Raw genomic sequence first — 23,204 nt, 5'->3', positions numbered from 1 at the left:
GTCACAACTGTCCTGGGAGGAGCTCCAGGTGGGCAAGAGGACACTGAGCTCAGCTCCCCCAGGGGCACATCAGGGGCACATCTCCTAATAACACACGACACCAGCAGGAAGTCCCCTCCACACCAAGGCTGTAAAGAACCACCCCCACTGAACTAGGTGGGAAGGGAAGAGAAGCCAGCAGATCAGGACTGAGCCCCTGGGAGGACCCCAGATGAGGAGAGGAGGACAGGGGCTCAGAGGTCCTCCCTGGAGAGACCCGTGCACACCATGCACTTGGCACTGCAGCCCTGGCACAACCCTGAGTGGTCTTGGCCCCACAGCTGTTGTGAACCCAGGGGGACCCACAGGAGACCCAGAAACCTGACTCCTCTCCTGAGACATGCACCCGTTCCTGCTCCTGGAACAGGTTGAGGGGGTGGCCAGATGCTGCCCAGGACTTGGCCAGTTTACTGGGCAGCCCATGTGCCCCCCAGCCCATAAATGCCCCCTTAGCACCACTGGATCCAGTTCACTCCCACTGGGGCAAGGCCACCCATGCTGGGCAGAGTGGGCAGTGGTGGGTACAGATCCAGCTCAGACCAACAGGATGTCTGGATCGGGCAGGGCTGCCATCAGAAAGGGGCCCGAGGAGCAGTGTTCTGGAAATATCCTTCTCTATTTCTCTGACAGTAAAGTCTTTTTAAAACCTATATGACAAGGACCCTCTGCCCCACCAGCTCTCTGACTTGCCCTTAGCTCCTGTCTCCCCACCTCACTAAACTCCACCCACATCAGCAGACTTATTGGCTCTTAAATGTTCCATGAACACTCTTCCTTCCTGGAATAAGCATTTTCTGTTTCAGAGAAATGCAGGGAGCCACTTTCTCTATGTTTCAAGGCTGTTTTGTACAAATGAAAAAGTTGTGTGGAATTAAGTGCAGTTGATACTTCTGTCTAACAGAAGTACAGAAATGGGAGAGATTGTGCTGAATTATCTCAACAGACATTTCTAACAGTTAAATTCTCCTGATTTCATTCACAGAAATGGGAGTACAGAAATGAAAAGTTGTGTGGAATGAAGTGTAGTTGATAACTCTGTCTAACAGAAGTACAGAAATGGGAAAGATTGTGCTGAATAATCTCAACAGACATTTCTAACAGTTAAATTCTCCTGATTTCATTCACAGTCTCATTCTCCATGAGACTAACAACTCAAGACATTTCTCATTTCACTTATTTACATTTGTTGATATGACAATGTCTTTCTAAAGAATGTTCAGTAAAGTTTTGCTGAATGACCACTGAATAAACTCAAAATATGTAAGGATTCATCAAAATGCTGAGCACAGGCAGACAAATAAAAAATTACATAAATGACTAAGATGTGCTGTGTGCTATACAGGAAGCAAAATATATTACTAGATTTTTAAAATCATATTTTTAGCTTACCAAGATACTTAAGCTATGTTTGAAAAGAAGCATACAACCTGTAGAATGAAGTTTATTTGTCTTTTTAAATAAAAAAATGCACATATGTGTCTAGGAAAATTACAAGGTAAATGCACCAAAGGTAAGTATTATCAAATGGGTAAACACGACTGATCTTTATTTCCTATGCTGTCCCTTTTCTATCTAAATATTCTGTCACATATATGTATTATTTCAATGACAGGAAAGAAAGAGCATTCTTACTTTAAAGTCTATGCTGTTTCATAAACTGTCTATTTTTAAAAAGAAAGGCATGGTTTCAGAAGTTCAGACACTTTATTTAAACTTCTTCATCAAACACAAAAATATTCACCACCCCAGAAGTAAAAAGTTATCGAAGAACCACAGTGAGTTGATCAATATTCTTCAGAGAATGGATACTCAGGGTGACTGACACCACTGGAAGACAAAGAGATGGACTCATTTATGAAATCTGGCTTCATAATAATGTAGTTATTATTAATATAATAACTATATTCTTTTTATTCTTATATAATAACTAATTGTTTTTCCTTATGTAAAAAGAATTAAAAATTAAACATGTTCACTGGTCGCTGAAAGAATAATGGGCTGCAGGCTTTGTGCCCTTGTGTTTCCTGGCTCCTTGGGCCCTGAGAGGAGGTACACCAGGCACAGAGATTAGGGACACAAAGTAGTGAATCTATTCACCACAATGTCAACTGTGGGAATTTTACTGATGGGCTCTCCTGGTCCCCAATCACATTTCTGTTGATCAAGGATGGAGCCCTGGAGGAAACCTCTGGGCTGAGGTCTGCAGGAAGCACCTGGTTCACCCCTATGCTGGAAATCAGGACTGTTTCTAGACTTAAGCTTTTAAAAAGCTTAGTTCCCCTACTCATCTCTCTGCTACAAAAAACAAAAACAAAAATGGCTGTGCTTGTGAAACAGTCACTTACACAAGAAATTCATAGTATCTTATATTTCTGTTGAGGCCATCGATTGCTTTCATGTCTTCTGGAGTCAGTTCAAAGTCAAACACCTGGAAGGAAGGAACAATCATGTTAACGTCTCCCCCAGGGACCCAGCATCCCCCTGGGGACTGGAGGACTTTCCAGCTGGATGGAGACAAGAGGGGACAAGGAAGACGTGTCTGTTCTCAGCTTCCAGGAGAACAACCTGGGACCCTTGCTGAGTTCTCACCTCTTCTTCCCATACCTTCTCCTACTCTGTCCACCTCACTAACATTACTGTGTATCAATCCCTTATCTTTCTAAGTTAATCACTTGCGACAGGAAACAAACTAAAATCTTCTTTTTCCAAACAAACAGCTGTGGACACTCCTGACTCAATACCTGAACCTGAGCTAACATTAGACTGATTTCCTCTCCCCAGCACGCCCTAAGGGTGATAGCATTCAGCTGAAGCAGTGTGGGTGGAGGCTCCCCCTTGAAAGCCTATTCAAGAATCTGACTTCAAACTTACTCCTTACCTATGAATAAATCTAACAAAACCTATATGTCAGTGCCTTAGTGGAGAAGATCTCTGTGTTGAGAAAATTCCCTGGAGAAGGAAATGGCAACCAGCTTCAGTATTCCTGCTTGGAGAATCGCATGGACAGAGGAGCCTAATGGACTACAGTCCATGGGGTCGCAAGGAGTCACACACAACTGAAGCAACTAACACTTTAGTGGAGAAAGTTATGAAAAGTGTTTAAAATGTTAAAGAACAGCAACTTATTAAAAATTAACATCATAGTCATGAAAAGAAAAGCTCAATTTTCTAAAGAAATTTATTTCTCCAGAGTGATCTAGTATTTCAGTGCAGCATGATCCAAGGAGTTAAACAAATATTCTTTTGTGGAAATCAGTAAAGTGATACTAAATTTTAAATAAAAGAACCATCAAGAGCAGTCAAGACATCTTTAAAGACGAATGTACTATTCTGAGAAAGAACACTTATTTTCCATTTTAAGAACACAGTACAAAGAACTGAATAAATAGAAGAGAAGGGCCAAGGCAGTCCTAAGATGGCAGAGGAATAGGATGGGGAGACCACTGTCTTCCCCACAATCATCAAAAGATCATTTGAATGCTGAGCAACTTCCACAAAACAACTTCTGAATACTGGTGGAGGACATCAGGCACCCTGAAAGGCAGCCCATTCTCTTTGCAGGGGGATAGGACAAAATATAAAAGACAAAAAGAGAGACAAAAGAGTTAGGGATGGAGACCCATCCTGCAGAGGGAGTCTTGAAGGAGAGGTTTCCAAACACCAGGAAACCCTCTCATCAGCAGGTCTGTGGGGAGTTTTGGAATCTCAGAAGGCAACATAACTAGGAGGAAAAGAATAATCCACAGAATACATGCCTTAACTGCAATTCCCAGCAAAGAATAGCCCAGATGCTCATGTCTGCCACCAGTGCGTGGGGGCTGAACAGGGAGGTGGGGGTTACATTCTTAAGGTAAGGACTGGGCCTGAATGCTCTGAGGACAATCTGAGGGAACTAACCTGAGATAGCAACCCAAACCGTGGGTTAGCCAGAGAGAAAAACAAGAGAGAGTGAGAGAGAGAACTTTCCTGCAAAAAGCTCTAACCAAAGGTACAGCCTGGCCTACTCCCAGAACAAAGGACTGAGCAAATACCAAAGGAAAGCTAGCTGGCTGTGGACAGGCCCATCCTCCTGCCAGAGGAAGATTGGCTGGCAGGCAACAGCCAGAGCCAGAAAGTGAGGGGCAATCTCAGCCCCAGAGATGGCATCCTCCACCAAATTGTGAGCAGGCTTCCAGTTGCTAACAAAGTTCCTGGGCTCCTGGAAGGTTGACATCTGCCAGGAGGGTTGCAGCCTGAGATCAGCTCCCCAGAAGAGACAGAAGGCACACATGAGAGGCGCTTTCACTGTGTACCCTGGAAACCGAGCAGCTGGGACCAGGGAGGTGATTAAGATGCACAGTCCTCCTGGGACAGTGCACTCACCACGCACCTGGTCACTTGAGCTCCTTGGACCTGGGAAGGGCATAAAACGAAGGCCCAACCAAGTCTGTGCCTTTGCTAAGTACACAAGAACCTGGACCTGAGCAGCTTAGACCCAGGAAGTGCATGCAACCCCAGGCCCACTTTGGACAGTTCTCCTGCACAGCAACCTGGAGCCTGAGCAGTGTAGACTGGGAAAGCATGCACCGCTGTGAGCTGGGGCAAACTCAGTGTAGCCCAGACACTGCAAGCACTCCCCATACATACCAGTGATATTTGTTTGCAGTGTTCCGCCCTCCCCACAGCACAACTGAGCAAGTGAGCCTAAATAAGTGACCACTTTCACGCCCTTGTGTCAGGGCAGAAATTAGACACTGAAGAGACTTGCAAACAGAGGAAGCCAATAAACAAAGAAGAGGGAACCGCTCTGGAAGTGACAGGTGCAACAGATTAAAACCCTGTAGTTAGCATTGACTAGCCATTGGAAGGTGCCTATATAGACCTTGAGAAGAAGTATAAGTTGGAACAAGGAACTATCTGAAACTAAACTGACCTCACACTGCCCTCAAGAGCTCCAGAGAAATTCTTAGATATATTTTTAATATTATCATTTTTTAGTTTATTTTTATTTTTAAGTTCTTTATTACTCCTTTAATTTTCATTTTTATAACCTACTATTACCTTGCAAAAAAAAGACCCTATTTTTAAAGCAAATTTCACATTTTTTTATAGTTTTTGTGATTGCTTTTGTTTTGTATTTTTGATATTGTATTTTTGAGAGTCTAACCTCTACTCTAGATTTTTAGTCTTTGCTTTTTGGTATTGTTATCAATTTTGTACCTTAAGAATCTAATCTTCAGTATCCATTTTCACTTGGGGTGTGATTACTGGCTTATTTGCTCTCCTCCTTTTTGACTCTTCCTCTTCTCCCCCAGGTCACCTCTATTTCCTCCCTCCCCCTTCTCTTCTCTGCTGAACTCTGTGAATCTCTCTGGGTGTTCCAGGCTATGGAGAACACTTAGGGAACTGATTACTGGCTAGATTGCTCTCTCCCCTTTTGACTGCCCCCTCTTCTCCTCATTTTTACCTCTATCTCCCTTCTCCCTCTTCTCTTCTCTCCTCTATGTAACTCCATGAACCTCTCTGGGTGTTCCAGACTGTGAAGAACACATAGGGAATTGATTACTGGCCAGATTGTTCTCTCCCCTTTTGATTTTCCCTCTTCCCTTTTTGATCACCTCTACCTCCCTCCTCCCTCTTCTCATCTCCATGTAACTCTAAGAAGTTCTCTGGGTGTCCCTCGCTGTGGAGAATCTTTTCACCATTAACCTAGATGTTTTATCATCTATGCTGTATGGATGGAGAAGTCTTGAGGCTACTATAAGAATAAGACTGAAAGCCAGAGGCGGGAGGCTTCAATCCAAAACTTGAGAACACCAGAGAACTCCTGACTGCAGGGAACATTAATCGATGAGAGCTCATCCAAAAACCTCCATACTTACACTGAAACCAAGCTCCACCCTAGAGCCAACAAGTTCCAGAGCAAGACCTACAATGCTAATTCTCCAGCAATGCAGGAACATAGCCCTGAGCATTAAAATGCAGGCTGCCCAAAGTCACACCTAACACACAGACATCTCAAAACTCACTACCAGACACTTCACTGCACTCCAGAGAGAAGAGATCCAGCTCCACCCACCAGAACACTGGTTCAAGCTTCCCTTCCTCCCCTTGTCCAGGAAACTTTGACAAACCACTAGTCCAACCCCACCCACAGGGAGCAACCTCCACAATAAAGAGGAACCATAAACTTCCAGAATACAGAAAGGTCACTCCAAACAGAGCAATCTAAACAAAATGAAAAGGCATAGAAATATTCAGCAGGTAAAGGAATATGATAAATGCCCACCAAACCAAACAAAAGATGAAGAGACAGGGAGTGTACCTGAAAAAGAATTCAGAATAATGATAGTAAAGATGATTCAAAATCTTGAAAACGAAATAGAGTTGTAGATAAATAGACTAAAGACAAGGATTGAGAAGATGCAAGAAATATTTAACAAGGAGCTAGACAAAATAAAGAGTTAATTAATAATGAATAATGCAAAACTGAGATCAAAAGCACTCTGGAGGGAACAACAGTAGAATAACTGAGGTGAAGATAAGATGAGTGAAGTGGAAGCTAGCATGGTGGAAATAAATGAAGCAGAGAGGAAAAAAGAATTAAAAGAAATGAGGACAATCTCAGAGACCCCTGGGACCATGCTAAATGCCCCAACATTCGAATCATAGGTGTCCCAGAAGAAAAGGACAAAAATAAAAGCCATGAGAAATTACTTGAGGAGATAATAGTTGAAAACTTCCCCAAAATGGGGAAGAAAATAGCCACCCAAGTCCAAGAAACCCAGAGAGTCCCAAACAGGATAAACCCAAGGTAAAATACCCCAAGACCCATATTAATCAAATTAACAAAGATCAAACACAAAGAGCAAATATTAAAAGCAGTAAGGGAAAAGAAACAAATAACACACAAGGGGATTCCCATAAGGATAACAGCTGATTTTTCAATAGAACCTCTTCACGCCAGAAGGGAATGGCAGGACATACTTAAAGTGATGAAAGAGAAGAACCTACAACTCAGATTACTATACCCAGCAAGGATCTCATTCAAATATGAAGGAGAAATTAAAGGCTTTACAGACAAGCAAAAGCTGAGAGAATTCAGCACCACCAAACCAGCACTTCAACAAATGCTAAAGGATCTTCTCTAGACAGGAAAGACAGTTTATAAACTCAAACTCAAAACAATAAAGTAAATGGCAACAGAACCATACTTATCAATAATTACCCTAAAAGTAAATGGGATGAATGCCCCAACCAAAAGACAAAGACTGGCTGAATGCATACAAAAACAAGATCTCTATATATGCTGTCTATAAGAGACCCACCTCAAAACAAGGGACACATACAGACTGAAAGTTAAGGGCTGGAAAAAGATATTTCACACAATTGGAGACCAAAAGAAAGCAGGAATAGCAATACTCATATCAGATAAAATAGACTTTGATAAAGGCAGTGAAAAGAGACAAAAAAGGACACTACATAATGATTAAAGGATCAATCCAAGAAGAAGATATAACAATTATAAATATATATGCACCCAACATAGGAGCACCACAATATGCAAGGCAAATGTTAACAGGTATGAAAGGGGAAATTAACAGTAACACAATAATAGTGGGAGACTCTAATACCCCCCTCACACCTATGGATAGATCAACTAAACAGAAAATTAACAAGGAAACACAAACTTTAAGTGATGCAATGGAACAGTTAGACCTAATTGATATCTATAGGACAATTCATCCCAAAACAATGAATTTCACCTTTTTCTCAAGTGCATACGGAACCTTCTCCAGGATAGATCACATCCTGGGCCATAAATCTATCCTTGGTAAAATCAAAAACATTTGAATCATTTCAAGCATCTTTTCTAATCACAATGCAGTAAGATTAGATGTCAACTACTGGAAAAAAACTATTAAAAATACAAACTATTGGAGGCTAAACAACACGCTTCTGGATAACCAACAAATCACAGAAGAAATCACAATATGCATAGAAACAAAATATGCAGAGAAAATGAAAACACAACCACCCAAAACCTATGGGATTCAGTAAAAGCAGTGCTAAGGGAAAGGTTCATAGCAATATAAGCTTACCTCAAGAAACAAGAGAAAAATCAAATAAATAACCTAACTTTACACCTAAAGCAACTAGAAATTAAGCACCCCAGGGTTAGTAGAAGGAAAGAAATCATAAAAATTAGGGCAGAAATAAATGAAAAAGAAACAAAGAAGACTATAGCAAAAATCAACAAAACTGAAAGTTGGTTCTCTGAGAAGATAAATAAAATAGACCAACCATTAGCCAGACTCATCAAGGGGAAAAAAAAAAAAGGAGAAGAATCAAATCAACAAAATTAAAAATGAAAATGAAGAAATCACAATAGACAAAACAGAAATACAAAGGATCATAAGAGACTACTATCAGCAACTATATGTCAATAAAATGGACAACTTGCAAGAAATGGACGAATTCTTAGAAAAGTATAACCTTTCAAAAACTGAGCCAGGAAGAAATAGAAAATCTTAACAGACTCATCACAAGCATGGAAATTAAAATTGTAATCAAAAATTTTCCAACAAACAAAAGCCCAGGACCAGATGGCTTCACAGGTGAATCCTACCAAAAATTTAGAGAAGAGCTAACACCCATCCTACTTAAACTGAAGAGGAAATTAAAGAGGAAGGTAAATTGCCAAATTCATTCTATGAGGCCACCATCACCCTAATACCAAAACCAGAAAAAGATGCCACAAAGAAAGAAAACTACAGGCCAATATCACTGATGAACATAGGTGCAAAAATGCTTAACAAAATTCTAGTAAACAGAATCCAACAACATGTTAAAAAGATCATACATCATGACCAAGTGGACTTTATCCCAGGGATGCAAAGATTCTTTAATATTTGCAAATCAATCAATGTGATACACCATGTTAACAAATTGAAAAATAAAAAACATGATTATCTCAATAGATGTAGAGAAAGCCTTTGACAAAGTTCAACATCCATTTATGATAAAAACCCTCCAGAAAGCAGGCATAGAAGGAATGGATGTCAACATAATTAAAGCCATATATGATAACCTACAGCAAAGATTATCCTCATGGTGAAAAATTGAAAGCATTTCCCCTAATGTCAGAAACAAGACAAGGGTGCCCACTCTCACCACTACTATTCAACATAGTTTTGGAAGTTTTGGCCACAGCAATGAGAGAAGAAAAAGAAATAAAAGGAATCCAGATTGGAAAAGAAGAAGTAAAACTCTCACTGTTTGCAGATGACATGATCCTCTACATAAAAAAACCTAAAGACACCACCAGAAAATTACTAGAGATAATCAATACATTAGATTTAGTCAAGGCTATGGTTTTTCTAGTAGTCATGTATAGATGTGAGAGTTGGACTATCAAGAAAGCCGAGCACTGAAGGATTGATGCTTTTGCACTATGCTGTTGGAGAAGACTCTTGAGAATCCCTTGGACTGCAAGGAGATCTAACCAGTCCATCCTAAAGGCAATCAGTCCTGAATATTCATTGGAAGGACTGATGCTGAAGCTGAAACTCCAATACTTTAGCCACCTGATGCGAGGTGCTGACTCATTGGAAAAGACCCTGCTGCTGGAAAAGACTGAAGGTGGGAGGAGAAGGGGATGACAGAGGATGAGATGGTTGGATGGCATCACTGACTCAATGGACATGAGTTTGGGTAAACTCCAGGAGTTGGTGATGGACAGGGATGCCTGTCATGCTGCCTCCTTGGGGTTGCAAAGAGTCGGACACAACTGAGAGACTGAACTGAACTGAACTGAATCAATGGATATAGTAAAGTTGCAGGATATAAAATTAACACAGAGAAATCCCTTGCATCCCTATACACTAACAATGAGAAAACAAAAAGAGAAAGTAAGGAAACAATTTCATTCACCATTACGAAGAAAAGAATAAAATGCTTAGGAATATATCTACTTAAAGTATCAGAAGACCTATATATAGAAAACTATAAAACATTGATGAAAGAAATCAAAAATAACACAAATAGATGGAGAAATATACCATGTTCATGGATCAGAAGAATCAATATAGTGAAAATGAGTATATTATCCAAAGCAATCTATAGGTTCAATGTAATCCCTATCAAGCTACCAACGGTATTTTCCACAGAACTAGAACAAATAATTTCACAATTTGTATAGAAATACAAAAAACCTCGAATAGCCAAAGCAATCTTGAGAAAGAAGAATGGAACTACAGGAATCAACCTGCCTGATTTCAGACTATAGTACAAAGCTACAGTCATTAAGATAGTATAGTACTGGCACAAAGACAGAAATATAGATCAATGGAACTAAATAGAAAGCCCAGAGATAAATCCATGCACCTATGGACACCTTATCTTTGACAAAGGAGGCAAGAATATACAATGGAGAAAAGACAATCTCTTTAACAAGTGGTACTGGGAAAACTGGTCAACCACCTGTAAAAGAATGAATAGAACACTTTCTAACACCATACACAAAAATAAACTCAAAATGGATTAAAGATCTACACATAAGAACAGAAAAAATAAAACTCCTAGAGGAAAACAAAGGCAAAACACTCTCTGACATAAATCACAGCAGGGTCCTCTAGGACCCACCTCCCAGAGTAATGAAAATAAAAGCAAAAATAAACAAATGGGACCTAATTAAACTTAAAAGCTTTTGCACAACGAAGGAAACTATAAGCAAGGTGAAAAGACAGCTTTCAGAATGGGAGAAAATAATAACAAATGAAGCAACTGACAAAGAATCAATCTCAAAAATATAAAAGCAGCTCATGCAGCTCCATTCCAGATAAATAAATGACCCAATCAAAAAATGGGCCAAAGAATTAGACAGAAATTTCACCAAAGAAGACATACAGATGGGTAACAAACACAGGAAAAGATGCTAAGCATCACTCATTATCAGAAAAAATGCAAATCAAAACCACAGTGAGGTGCCATTGGTTCCTCATTGGTACTGCTATCTCATGCCTGTCAGAAAGGCTGCTATCACAAGTCTACAAACAATAAATGCTGGAGATGGTGTGCAGAAAAGGGAACCCTCTTATACTAAATTGGTGGGAATACAAGCTAGTACAGCCACTCTAGAGAACAGTGTGGAGATTCCTTTAAAAACTGGAAATAGAACTGTCATACAAGCCAGCAATCCCACTGCTGGGCATATACACTGAGGAAACCAGAATTGAAACAGACACATGTACCCCTATGTTCATTGCAGCACTATTTACAATAGCTAGGACATGGAAGCAACCTAGATGTCCATCAACAGAAGAATGGATAAGAAAGCTGTGGTACATATACATGATGGAATATTACTCAGCTATTAAAAAGAATGTATTTGAATCAGTTCTAATGATGTGGATAAAACTGGAGCCTATTATACAGAGTGATGTAAGTCAGAAAGAAAATCACCAATACACTATGTTAACACATATATATGGAATTTAGAAAGATGGTAACAATGACCCTATATGTGAAACAGCAAAAGAGACACAGATATAAGAACAGACTTTTGGACTCTGTGAGAGAAGGCAAGGGTAGGATGATTTGAAAGAATAGCATTGTATCATGTATATTATCATCTGTTAAATAGATTGCCAGTCCAGGTTCGATGCATGAGACAGGGTGCTCAGGGCTTGTGCACTAGGATGACCCTGAGGGATGGGATGGGGAGGGAGGTGGGAGGTGGGTTCAGGATGGGGGACACATGTACACCCATGGCTGATTCATGTCAATGTATGGCAAAAACCACTACAATATAGTAAAGTAATTAGCCTCCAATTAAAGTAAATTAATTAATTTTTTAAAAAGAGAGAAGAGCCAAAAATGTACTTATGGACACTTATTATATGACAGACTTGAAAATGAAAATTGATGAAATATAGAGACACTTAGATTTCCATTTAAATAAACATATAGGCAGTCATTTATATCATGCCAGAAAATTTGTTTCAGGTGCATTTCAGAGCCAAATTTGAATGGAAACAGGAAAACAATTCTTCAGGGGACCATATCCCTGACCCTTGACATAGCCTGACCTGAAACTTGCATTGGACAGTAAAATTTGCAGAAGTGGTGACTTAGTTCCGAGCTGAGACAATGACATGGATTTTTTTCCCACTCCCTGGCTTGAAATTACAGTGTTGTCCTGAGATGAAAACCAAGTGAGTTGACCAGATTCTAGCCAAATATATATGAAAATCTACATGGAGAAGCATGCAGTCTCCTCTGACAAGAGTCATATCCACCTGCTAAAGCAGAACTGCAGAGCTGCTCTGCACTGAACAGCAAATGCATGAGAGAACCCAACCAAGAGGACAACAGTTGAGCTGACTGTAGGCAGGATCTCAAACCACAGAATCAAGAGACACATAACTGTTCTCTGCATTAAATCTTAAAACTGGAGAGAGTTTTCAGTACAGTTATGTCTAAGGGTACAATAATGGTCTCATACACAGAAAACTAAAGACAGACACCTTGCAAAAGTGGACTTCACAAAGACAGAAACTCAAGAAGATTAAATATATGAAGGTGAAACCTTATGAATACTCAGGGAAAGGCAAAATAAAACCACTATGGTTTGGAGCTGAAAGATCACTGCCATAATTTTGTGCCCCCAAATTCACATGTGGATGGTGTTAGAAATGGAGCCTTTGAGGGGTAATTAGGTCATGATGGTGAAGCCTTCATGAATGAGATTTCAACAATATCATATTCATATAAGATATTAGGAGAGCTCTGTTGGCCCCTCCACATTGTAAAGATACATGGAGAAGCCTGTGACCTGTAGGAGGGCCCTCACCTGACCAAGAATGCACCCTGACCTCAGACCTCCAGCCTCAGAAATGTGACAAACAAATTTTCATTGTTTCCAAGATACACAATGTGGGGTGTTTACAGTCCAAACAGCGTAAAATAATCACATAATGCAATTTCATCCATCAGAAAGAAGGTAATAAGGCATCATCTGTACAAGGTGAGAGGATAAATTGCAGACATAAGCACTGGAACTAAAATCTCTTTTTTTTTTTTTTTTTTGGTCCAACTTTATTTTCTTGGGCTCGAAAATCACTACAGATGGTGACTGCAGCCATGAAATTAAACTACCCTTGCTCCTTCTATGAAAAGCTATGACAAACCTGCAAAGCATATTATAAAGCAGAGATATTACTTTACTAACACAGGTTCATATAGTCAAGCTATGTTTTTTCCGATAGCCATGTATGGATGTGAAAGGTGGACCGTAAAGAAAACTGAGTGCCAAAGAACTGATGCTTTGAACTGTGGTGTTGGAGAAAACTCTTTTGAGAGTCCCTTGGACTGCAAGGAGATCAAACCCGTCAATTGTAAAGGAAATCAGTCCTGAATATTTATTGGGAGGACTGATGCTGCAGGTGAAGCTCCAATATTTTGGCCACCTGATGCAAAGGGCTGACTCATTGGAAAAGACCCTGATATTGGGAAAGATGGAAGGCAGGAGGAAAGGAGGATGACAGAGGATGAAATGTTTGGACAGCATCACCGACTTAATTGACATGAGTTTCAGCAAGCTCCAGGAGATGGTAATGGACAAGGAAGTCTGACATGCTGAAATCCATAGGCCATAAAGGGTCAGACATGACTGGGCGACTTAATTGAACAGAACTGAACCCTCTCCAGGGAGGCCACCTCTCCTGCTGCCACAGCAGGAAGAGAAAACCATCAGGAATACACACAAGGCATTCATGCACAAGGAAGAACAGGTAATTCATCTTGTCTCAAGGAAAGTCTTGAGATACAAAGAATGACCCTCATGAAGGATATTCCATAGGAGCCCTGTGCCGAGAGCCCCACTCATCACCTGTATGTTCTCTTTGATCCGCTTCTTGTTGTAACTCTTGGCCAGTACCACAACCCCACGTTGTATCTGGTAGCGAAGGGCAACCAGAGCTGGGGTTTGCTTGTGCTTTTTGGCAATGGCAGAGAGAACCGGGTCCTCCAAGAGAACGGGGTGGTTCAAGTTCACCCTAGAAAAAAATTCAGACATCCACAGGAGCTGAGACTAAGTATGTAGATTGTGAGTAGTTTTCCCAAACAGATTAAGTAGGTCCACTCTATACCAGTGCTTCTCAAAGTGTACCAGCATCATCAGGATCACCTGTGATCTTGTCAGATATAAAAATTACATGGCTAGCTGAAGACAAACTAAATCAGAATTTCAACTGTGTTACATCCCATTCTGTGTTTACAAAGCTCTTCAGATTATTTGGATGCGTTATTGACCTGAGACCAGGATTGCTAAAGTCGTGGATTTTTAAAAAAATTCTCAGAGGTTGTTTTGCATCTATAATCAAGGGCATGAACAGAGAACAGAAGGAAAAAAAAAAAAAAACAGGGATTTTTTTTTTTAATTTCACTTTCCTAAGTGAATATTCCTAAGTGATAAATATTGAGTACTCTCAAAATCATAGATATCTATTCTATCATTACTCTTCTTTAGATATATACCAAAATGGTTCAAGTTTAGTTTTTTCTATCATAATAGACCTGAGAATTGCATATTATTATGTCAATTTTAGAGATAAGGTAAGTGAGGCTTGGAATTTCTATTTTTAGAAATGTTTTATTAGTTAATATCTATATAAATCATGACATAAACTTGTGTTTCTGGTTTCAACTGGGGGATTATATATAGATTTTAATGCAGATATTTGTGAATGATGAGTCTACATGCTAATACAATGTAGAGAAATGACTGGGTGATAGGAAGATAGAAGAAAATATTCCATCTGTCCCCTCACTCCCCTTTGCTTATGAGAGTTATCTGAGTACTGTATTTTAAAATATCTCATCAAAAATTGAATTTTAAGGAAACTCCCAGTTGTCTTTAGTAGTATTCAATACCATTCTTTTACTCGTTGGGATCCCAGAGCACCATAGGCTACAAGGACAATATCATGTGACTTGCAGAAATCCAACAGTTTGCTTTGGTTGAGATAAGGGTGACATTCCACCTGTAGAATGTCAACAGAGAAGAGTATTAGATTATCTGAAAAGGTAATATTAATATGACAGAGGCAGATTAAAAGTTTTAAGTGCTTAAAGGAAAGGTTACAATATTAAATGTAAATGGAAATATCAATATCTAGAGAGCAATAGAGAAAAATGTGTTTATACAGTTAATTTTATGACAGACCATGGATGGGAGAACCAGTTCAAGTTGAGTAATAAAAAGACATACTCTATATTTGAGTAGATATTCCCAGGTAAATGTTTTATCTTCTGTTAGCATCACCTTGAACCTTTAACTTCACCCTCTAACCTGGATGACTTTCATCATCTCCAGCACATTATTCTGTTCTGTGCTCCCTGTTGAGACTCATAAATGTTGAGACACCAAGACTAAGGATTCAGCCATCAGAACCCCACACAAACCCTTACCACCCATTTCAGTTGATTGGTTACTTTATAAATTTACTTCCCATTCAATGTTTTCATGGCTTCCTTCTACACAAAGTTCATTCCAGGGCACTTTTCCATCCAATCTTTTCATCCTTTTATCTCAGGAAAACACATCCTACCTCTAATTGTAGGTTCTACCCACAATTTAGCAGGATGCCCTCCCTACCTTTTCCATCCAGACTACATCAGATAGAGATACCATTTGGGGTTCTATTCATACTACCCAGACAGCGACTCTACTCTCTAGAATCCTCTGTGCCACAAAGGTTGGATGAACAGGAGGGGAGCACAGACAGACACCAGGCTCCAGTGCAAGAAGGAGGCTATAAAGAGCAGGAGGGAGAGGAGCCAAGCTGCTCACCTGATTGCAGACGGGCTTGTACTTGAGCCCTGGCTTGTTCAGGATCTTCTCCAGCTGCTTGTGGTTGAAGTTGGACACCCCGATGGACTTGGTCAGCCCTGCATCCTTACACTTCTCCAGGGCCTGGGAGGGAGGGGTGATGAGCAGTCATTTGAAATGAGTGATACATCAAGAATAAATGCTGGAAAAAAATCTTAAAAAGTGTCTCAAGTCAAGAATTTACATTGATTTTAAGAAAGGAAAAAGGAAAAGAAGGTCATGATATAAGAAGAACAATTACCAACTCCTCCTTAGAAAACCCTGGAGTAGACATATCACAAGGAAGGAAAGAGATGCCTGTCTACACTGTCCCATATTCCCCTCCTCCGTTTTTTTCTATGAACATTTCAGCAATGGTTTCCTCCCCACAAACCCAGCATCCCAGCCCTTAGATTCATGAACTGCTGAGTCTGATGCTCCACAGCCCATTCTCACAGGTAGAAGAAATGAAGGAGTTTCCCCCTCTCCTGGATCCTCCTCTGGTTCTCTCCTCTCTGGACTCACCTCCCATGTGTGACAGAGATCCACCGAATCACCTATCAGTTTTCCATTTTCATCTTTTGGAAGCAATTCCTCCCCTGGCTGGAATGGAGGCAGATATATTAGAGATGTGACAAAATGATTTCTCCACATTTAGCCAGGCTGCCAGGCACTAGGAATTAAACCTCCATGAGGTAGGTTTATCACTTTCTACATACTAATATTTGCAAAGTGATTTGTGTATGGAGTTGTAAGCAATGTCTTTTGAGGGAGGCTTATTCTAATCTCTTATGCTTATTATATGTTGCAATAAATATAATTTTTCTATGTCCTAAAAGGGACTTCCGGTAACTTCTGTTAATTTTTTGTGTTCCCTGTACTTGGTTCTTTTGAAATATCTCTGATCTGAGAATGGCAGTAAGTTACGTGCCATAATTTCCAGAATAAAAATTATAAACTAGACCTGAGCTAGATAATCAAATTTCCTTTACCCTTCTAGCATTAGATGCCCTAGGACAGGCATGTGAACCAGCAAGGCTCTCATTAGGTTGATATGGAATGTGAAAGATCCAGACGTGCTCTCAAATGTTTATGACCCTGAGCTTTGAAATGCCCCCAAGGTCATATTCCCACCAATGGAAAATGTTCATTAAAAATAAAGTAATTCTCTTATAAGGGATAGAAAACAGAGACATTTCTGAGGAGTCCTGCAAATCCTCAAAACTCTCTGTGTCTGGGACTTGCCACCTACATACTCCACTAAGTTTGCATTAGATGGCTTGAGTTGATTTCTATAACTAGAAATCAAGATTTCTAAGTAAACCATTCTTAATGACTAAGTGCAGTCTACAAAGCTCTTCATAAAGTCAAGCAAGACTGTAGACAATATCTCCCAACTCCTTATAAAGGTACAAAGTTTAGACGCACCCAGAGGGAGCAGCACCAAATATGCTAACCTTGAAAGGGTGAAAGACAAGATTAACTCATCATGTTCAATATGAGGCAGTCCCAGGTTCACCACGGCTCCACCAAACTCTTGGTCCACGAAATCCCCAGACACTCAGGAGTCATAATCAAGACTGTGTGCAGAACTTGCCTATTTCTACTTCCTCAAGTTTTTCTGGCAGAGAGTCTCAGATTGTTAACTCATTTGTTTGGGGGGCATGTAACAGATTCAAAGAAGCTCAGTAAAAGGCTGATCACAAATTATTATTTTGGGGATTCTACTCTGGTATAATCATCCCTTCAATCTACTAAGAAAAATCTTAATTCAACCATCCATGCAAATTGATGCACATTCTAACACAAGATTTAAAATTGATGTGATCACACATATATCCAACCTTCATAGCCAGTGGAAAATGAATAATATAGAGATCAACATAGTCCAGTTGAAGATTTTTCAGTGACTTTTCCAAGGCTGGTCTGACCAACTCTGGTCGAAGGAAAGTGCACCAAAGCTGAAAATATTAAAGAATAGAAATTTTATTAATAATAATTTAGGAAATTTTCTTTTGGTCTTACTGCATGGCTTGTGGGATATTACTTCCCTGACCTATGATAGAATGGGGGCCCATGATAGTAATGTGCCAAGTGTTAAACATTGAACACCAGGGATTTCTAATACCTAAAGAATATACCAAGAAGCATAGTTCACCAATCAATTCTTTTTTGTGTGTGTATTATTATTATTTTATTTTATTATTATTTTTTTAATTTTTATTTTTACTTTATTTTACTTTACAATACTGTATTGGTTTCACCAAACATGATCCTATTATATAATAGTGATCTGGGCACACTCACTAGCACACATGTTCAACATACACCATGCAGCACCTTTGAAGTGTAGAATATGTCTTCTCTCTTCACAGTGCCATCTGAAATCTTGCTTTGAATGGCCTGGCCAACCTGTTCTTCATTTTGGTACACATAAGCGCAGTCAATATGGCAGAACCCAACCTCTATAGCGAATTTGGTGACTTCCAGAGCTTCACTCTTAGCAGCCTACATAAGCAACAAAGGTAGATGAATATCCACATGATTAAGAGATTGCTAGCACAACCTTTGATCTTCCAAAACTTTTTTTCATATCTTTGATTAGTTCTCTATGTCTAGTGCTGAACACATGATAGTTTCCCTGAACATTCCTGGTCAGATTTTAAATACACACCCAGTAACCCTTACATCCCAAATGATCTGTGGTCGATCACAGTCATCGGAGGACCCCAAGACCACCTCCAGGTTCACTGGACCCAAACGACTCAGCATTAAGTTGTAGTCATGAATATGATTTGTACTACAAGATTCTTGAAGCAAAATCAAAAAGGCATAAGGTATATGGTAAAGACATTAAACAACAGGAGATAGTGAGAGACAGGGAGCTTGGCCTGTTGCGATCCATAGTGAGAGGGTAACAGGCAGGAAGGCCAGGGGTCTGCAGTCGGAGGAAATAGCCTGCAAGTGTCAGACATTTTTATCTCTCTTAAGCAGCAGGAGGAAACAAACTAGAGATATTTTTTCCTTCTCTATACAAATTTAAAAGAAGTTTTCTCTTAAAATACTGTGTTGCCATGACACCTGGTTTCACCTGAAGTTAACTATACTCAAACCTAGAGATAACCAATGCCTTTTTCTTATGGAAATGTTTGTCTTAAGCTCTGCTAATGTACTATGCATTTACCCCAAACTCTGTCTTCAAGTTGGTTCCACCTCTTGGCTCAGAATCCACTTGACAAACCAGTATGTTATACTCAGATATTGTTCCCCTAATCTATGTAAATAAAACTATTTGTATGGTGATCTGCCCTTCTTCAAGATTCAAGGTAATCATTTTATGGCCCATGATGAACCATTTGGTGCCAAGATTATCCCAAAATGCATTTTATGGGTGAGGGGCCTGGTGCCACTCTGAGTTTTAAGACATTCCTTTCTTTCATTAACAGACTGCTAGTGACTATATAACTTCCAGCTGAAGACTAGCAGGGCATACTCTTTCTGCCCCCTTCTAATTCCTATGTCAAAAGCTTTCTCTATATCCTTTATACTTAAATAAAACTTTATTATACAAAAGCTCTGAGTGATCAAGCCTCGTCTCTGGCCCAGGATTGAATTCTTCTCCTCTGGGGGCCAAGAATCCTGGCGTCTTTGATGATTCAACAACAATCTTTCAGTAGGATCACAAAGAGTCAGACATGAATTAGTGACTGAAAAACAACAATAACAAAAAGCATCAAGAAGCAAGGTGAAAGCTTCTAAGACCACTGTCTACCAGTGAAGCTACTTGGTATACACCAAATATAAACTGTATCTATTCAAGGTGTAAAAAGTGATGTACTCATATAAGGATCCATTGTTGATGATCACCAAAATCAAGCTATTTAGCAGATCCCTCATTTCACTTACTTTACTTTATGGGTTTTGTAAGAAAACTTCATATCTAATCTCTACAAAATCTCAGGGTATCACCCATTATTTATAACTATAGGCACGGTGCTGTGCATCAGGTCACCAACTTATTCTTCATATCACTGAAGGTCTAGACTGTTGACAAACATCTTTCCATTTTTCACAGATTTATCTCCAGCTTCTTGTCTTCATTTCTCTACTCTCGGTTTCTATAAGTTCCACTATTTTAGATTCCACCAACAAAGAGACTTCCTTGGTGGTTCAGACAGTAAAGCATCAGCCTAAAATGAGGGAGACCCAGGTTTGATCCCTGGGTCAAGAAGATCTCCTGGAGAAGGAAATGGCAACCCACTCCAGTGTTCTTGCCTGGAAAATCCCATGGACAGAGGAGCCTGGTAGACTACAATCCACTGGGTTGCAAAGAGTTGGACACGACTGAGTGACTTCACTTTCACTTTTCACAAAGACATCATGTAGTATTTGTCTTTTTATTTCTGGCTTACTTCACTTAACTAAACTTCTCCCGGTTCACCTGTGTAATTTCAAATGGCAGTATTAACTTTGTTTTAAAAGCTGAATAATATTCTATTTCTTTTTCATGTGTCAGAATCTTTTCTATTTCAAGGAGGTAGATAATTAGGGTAACTGTTCTTTGTTGGGTTCAGTCCTGGCCTTTCTTAAACACTTTGGCATTCAGGGATGTACTAGGAATGGGCCAGTGAACTTTAGTACTAGCCTGGTCACTTTACTCCCTGCACCCTACTTTGCGAAGTCCTGTCTTCTCTTTCCAAAATGCCTCTGAATATTTCCTTCTGTTCTCCAAATGATAAAAGTGAGACCCAAAGTTTCAGGACCAGAACTTGTCACAACTGCATTCTCCAAAGACAAGATGGACAGCAAACTTTCTGGCTTCAGGTCTAGAGATTTGTCCGCTAGTCCCTTTTCTGTCCAAGCACTGAAAACTACACTTTAATAAAATGACATTACAACACCCAAGGATACATTACACAACATGACCTGTAAGATGGTAGCTTATCCCCTCAAGTGACACCATATTTTCCATTGGAAGAAGTTTCCAAGGAGCAACTGAAGTACAAGGCAAAACACAACTGGAGTGTCTTGCCTGGCACCTACGAGGCACCCCATGGTAGAGAAGCAGTTCTATCCCATTAGTTCCTATTCACCTCATCCTTAAGAACTTCCACCTCAAATACTTCTCTGGGTCACATCATTTTTGAAAGAGTTAACAGTTCTGGAACTAATGAAATACACAGAGAAACCAGCCATTGCAATCGCCCTCAAAGCAAAGCAGTTTACAGTCAGTGATCTTGACAGCCAAGTCTCACCTCTTGTGCCAAGCTGGGAAAGAGACAGAAACTGGAGGGGAACCCAGAGTAATCTGCAGGTGAGCACAGCCTCAGATCCTGATGCAGAGTGAAGACTGGATACTCTCTCCCTTTTCACAGGACATGGTTCTAGCCTGGTTAGTGGCTAAAGGAGCTAGCCAGAAGCTCAGTGCTTGACAACCCAAGTCCCTTTCACTCATGTTACATCCACTACTATTTATATCTCAACTCCAAACCACCTCTGTTACCTCCTTAGCTTCAGCGGTGCCAAATCCTAGGACAGGAATGAAGTGGCCGTCATTAAGCTTCGCTCTCTGGCCTTTGGGATTCATTGCCTGTTTCACCTCTGAACAAGCAGACTGATCTTTTCCTCTGCCTCCACAGGTTATAAATAACAGGAAGTTAACACCCTAGCTGACTGTCCAATGTTAGCAGATACATTGGAGGAGGAGAGGATTAAACCAGTGCCCATAGGGTAAGAAGAGAAATTAAGCCAATTACATTGGTAGTTTTTTTTTTTAATCAGAATAACTTCAGTTATATAATGATGAAATGTGCCAACAATTATTGACCAAATGTTACACAGAAACCTCCACATACCAGTCATTTTACTTTTCTAATTATGAAGCCCACTTTTGATCAAACATCAATTGAAACAACTACTTCATAGTATAGGAAGGCACACTTATCACACAATTAAGAAGTGTTGATTATTAAGCATTTTCCAAAATGTAATCTCTTAATAGAGAATCAAAATGTGAAACAAAGCAAATTTGCCTTTTAAATTTTCCAGCAGCAAAATTATTTTGCTGTACACACGTATGGTGGTAGAGGTATAGTCAGTAAGTCATGGCTGACTCTTTTACAACCCCATGGACTATACCCTGCCAGGCTCCGCAGTTCATGGAGTTTCCCGGCTAGAATACCAGAGTGGGTTGCCACTTCCTACACCACAGTTTCTTCCTGATCCAAGGATCAACCCTAAATCTCTTGTGTCACTATTTAGCAGGTGAATTCTTACCACTGGGCCACCTGAGAAGCCTTCACAGACCTGACTAGGGTGAAATTCAGAAAAGGATACCAAAACCAGACATTTTGGCAAAGTGTTTATTGACGTCAATTATTAATTTGTGGATACCATGTGCAGGTTCAAACAGACTCTTGAGTGTTTATACCTTGAACTAAGTTACATAACTTTTTAGAGTACTCTTATTATATAACCAATACTTATTTTACACAGTTTGTTATTGTGCTAAACATTATTCATAAAAGAAAAACCGATAAACAACTGAAATTGCAACAAATTTAGGAAGAGTAAGGGAAACCATGATGCACTGGTACAAGCAGATGTTGTTAGAGTGATGTCAGCAAAATAATGAGCTAGGAGGAGTGAAGTCTCCCTCGAAAAGGGAAGTATGGAAAAAGAAAGCAGCTGAAAAATGTCGTCGGAGATCTGGGAACCAGTCAAAAAAACATCTACAGCAACAAAGTGAATGCAAAACTAGGGAAGATCCAAAAGACTGGAAGGACATTTCCGTATGTTTTATCTACACTCATCTCTCCCCTGACTTGAACAGAGCCATCTTGATCTGTAAAGGTCAGCGGGTCAGCACCCTGCTGCCTCCCTCAAAGGAGACTCATCACAGAAATCCTTATATGCGATATTCTCCACTACTTGGAGCTTGCCAGGAAAATGGTGTCCATTTCACTTAAGTCTGAGCTTGAACTGAAGAGCAGCTGGAGTGGCTCATTACACCTACAGGGGGAATAGATATGTATGGGACCAGGGCCAGGGACTAAGGGTAGGGACAGACACAGACCATGTAAATCCATGATAGAATTGGGGTGTGGATTTGGGGGGTAATAAGACATTCAAAAACAATCATAAATTTCCCAGAATCAGAAAGCCACTCATGGGCCAGTAAGTTGTTGACTCAGAAATGACTTGAGTTTCCCTTAGATTCCTGTTGGGCTGACCCCAGAACAGGGATATGCCATGTCAACTAGCAAAGGACAAACTGGATGTGGTACAAATCCGCAAACAGTGGGTGTGCTGTTCT

General features: G+C 40.0%; 2 protein-coding genes across 2 annotated transcripts in view; both read right to left on the bottom strand.

Annotated features, from left to right (window-relative positions):
• Nucleotides 1,725–21,516, bottom strand: LOC102187932 (dihydrodiol dehydrogenase 3-like). The gene is made up of 9 exons (XM_018057320.1): nucleotides 21,393–21,516; nucleotides 18,230–18,397; nucleotides 17,734–17,850; nucleotides 16,415–16,492; nucleotides 15,872–15,994; nucleotides 14,953–15,062; nucleotides 13,910–14,075; nucleotides 2,385–2,467; nucleotides 1,725–1,866 (listed from the first exon to the last, which is right to left on the bottom strand). The coding sequence occupies exons 1-9, from the start codon at nucleotides 21,474–21,476 to the stop codon at nucleotides 1,824–1,826; spliced, it is 972 nt and encodes a 323-aa protein (XP_017912809.1). The 5' UTR covers nucleotides 21,477–21,516; the 3' UTR covers nucleotides 1,725–1,823.
• LOC102188299 (prostaglandin F synthase 1) overlaps nucleotides 15,901–23,204 on the bottom strand; it is a 64,926-nt gene continuing 57,622 nt past the window's right edge. Inside the window, exon 10 of the mRNA XM_018057323.1 lies at nucleotides 15,901–15,994. The gene's annotated coding sequence lies outside the window, so the exon portion shown is untranslated. The remainder of the gene's footprint in view (nucleotides 15,995–23,204) is intronic.

Source organism: Capra hircus, chromosome 13 (genome assembly GCF_001704415.2).
Source record: "Capra hircus breed San Clemente chromosome 13, ASM170441v1, whole genome shotgun sequence".
Classification (NCBI taxonomy): Eukaryota; Metazoa; Chordata; class Mammalia; order Artiodactyla; family Bovidae; genus Capra; species Capra hircus.
Note: the sequence above shows the minus strand (reverse complement) of the source record. Positions and strands in the feature narration are given on the sequence as shown.

Coding starts and splice junctions, on each gene's coding strand:
- LOC102187932 (XM_018057320.1), bottom strand. CDS start 21,476: ATGAATCCCAAAGGCCAGAGAGCGAAGCTTAATGACGGCCACTTCATT. Junction 15,995..16,414: donor ATCTCTGTCACACATGGGAG/GTGAGTCCAGAG, acceptor CCTCCCTCCCAG/GCCCTGGAGAAGTGTAAGGA. Junction 15,063..15,871: donor ACAAGCCCGTCTGCAATCAG/GTGAGCAGCTTG, acceptor GACATTCTACAG/GTGGAATGTCACCCTTATCT.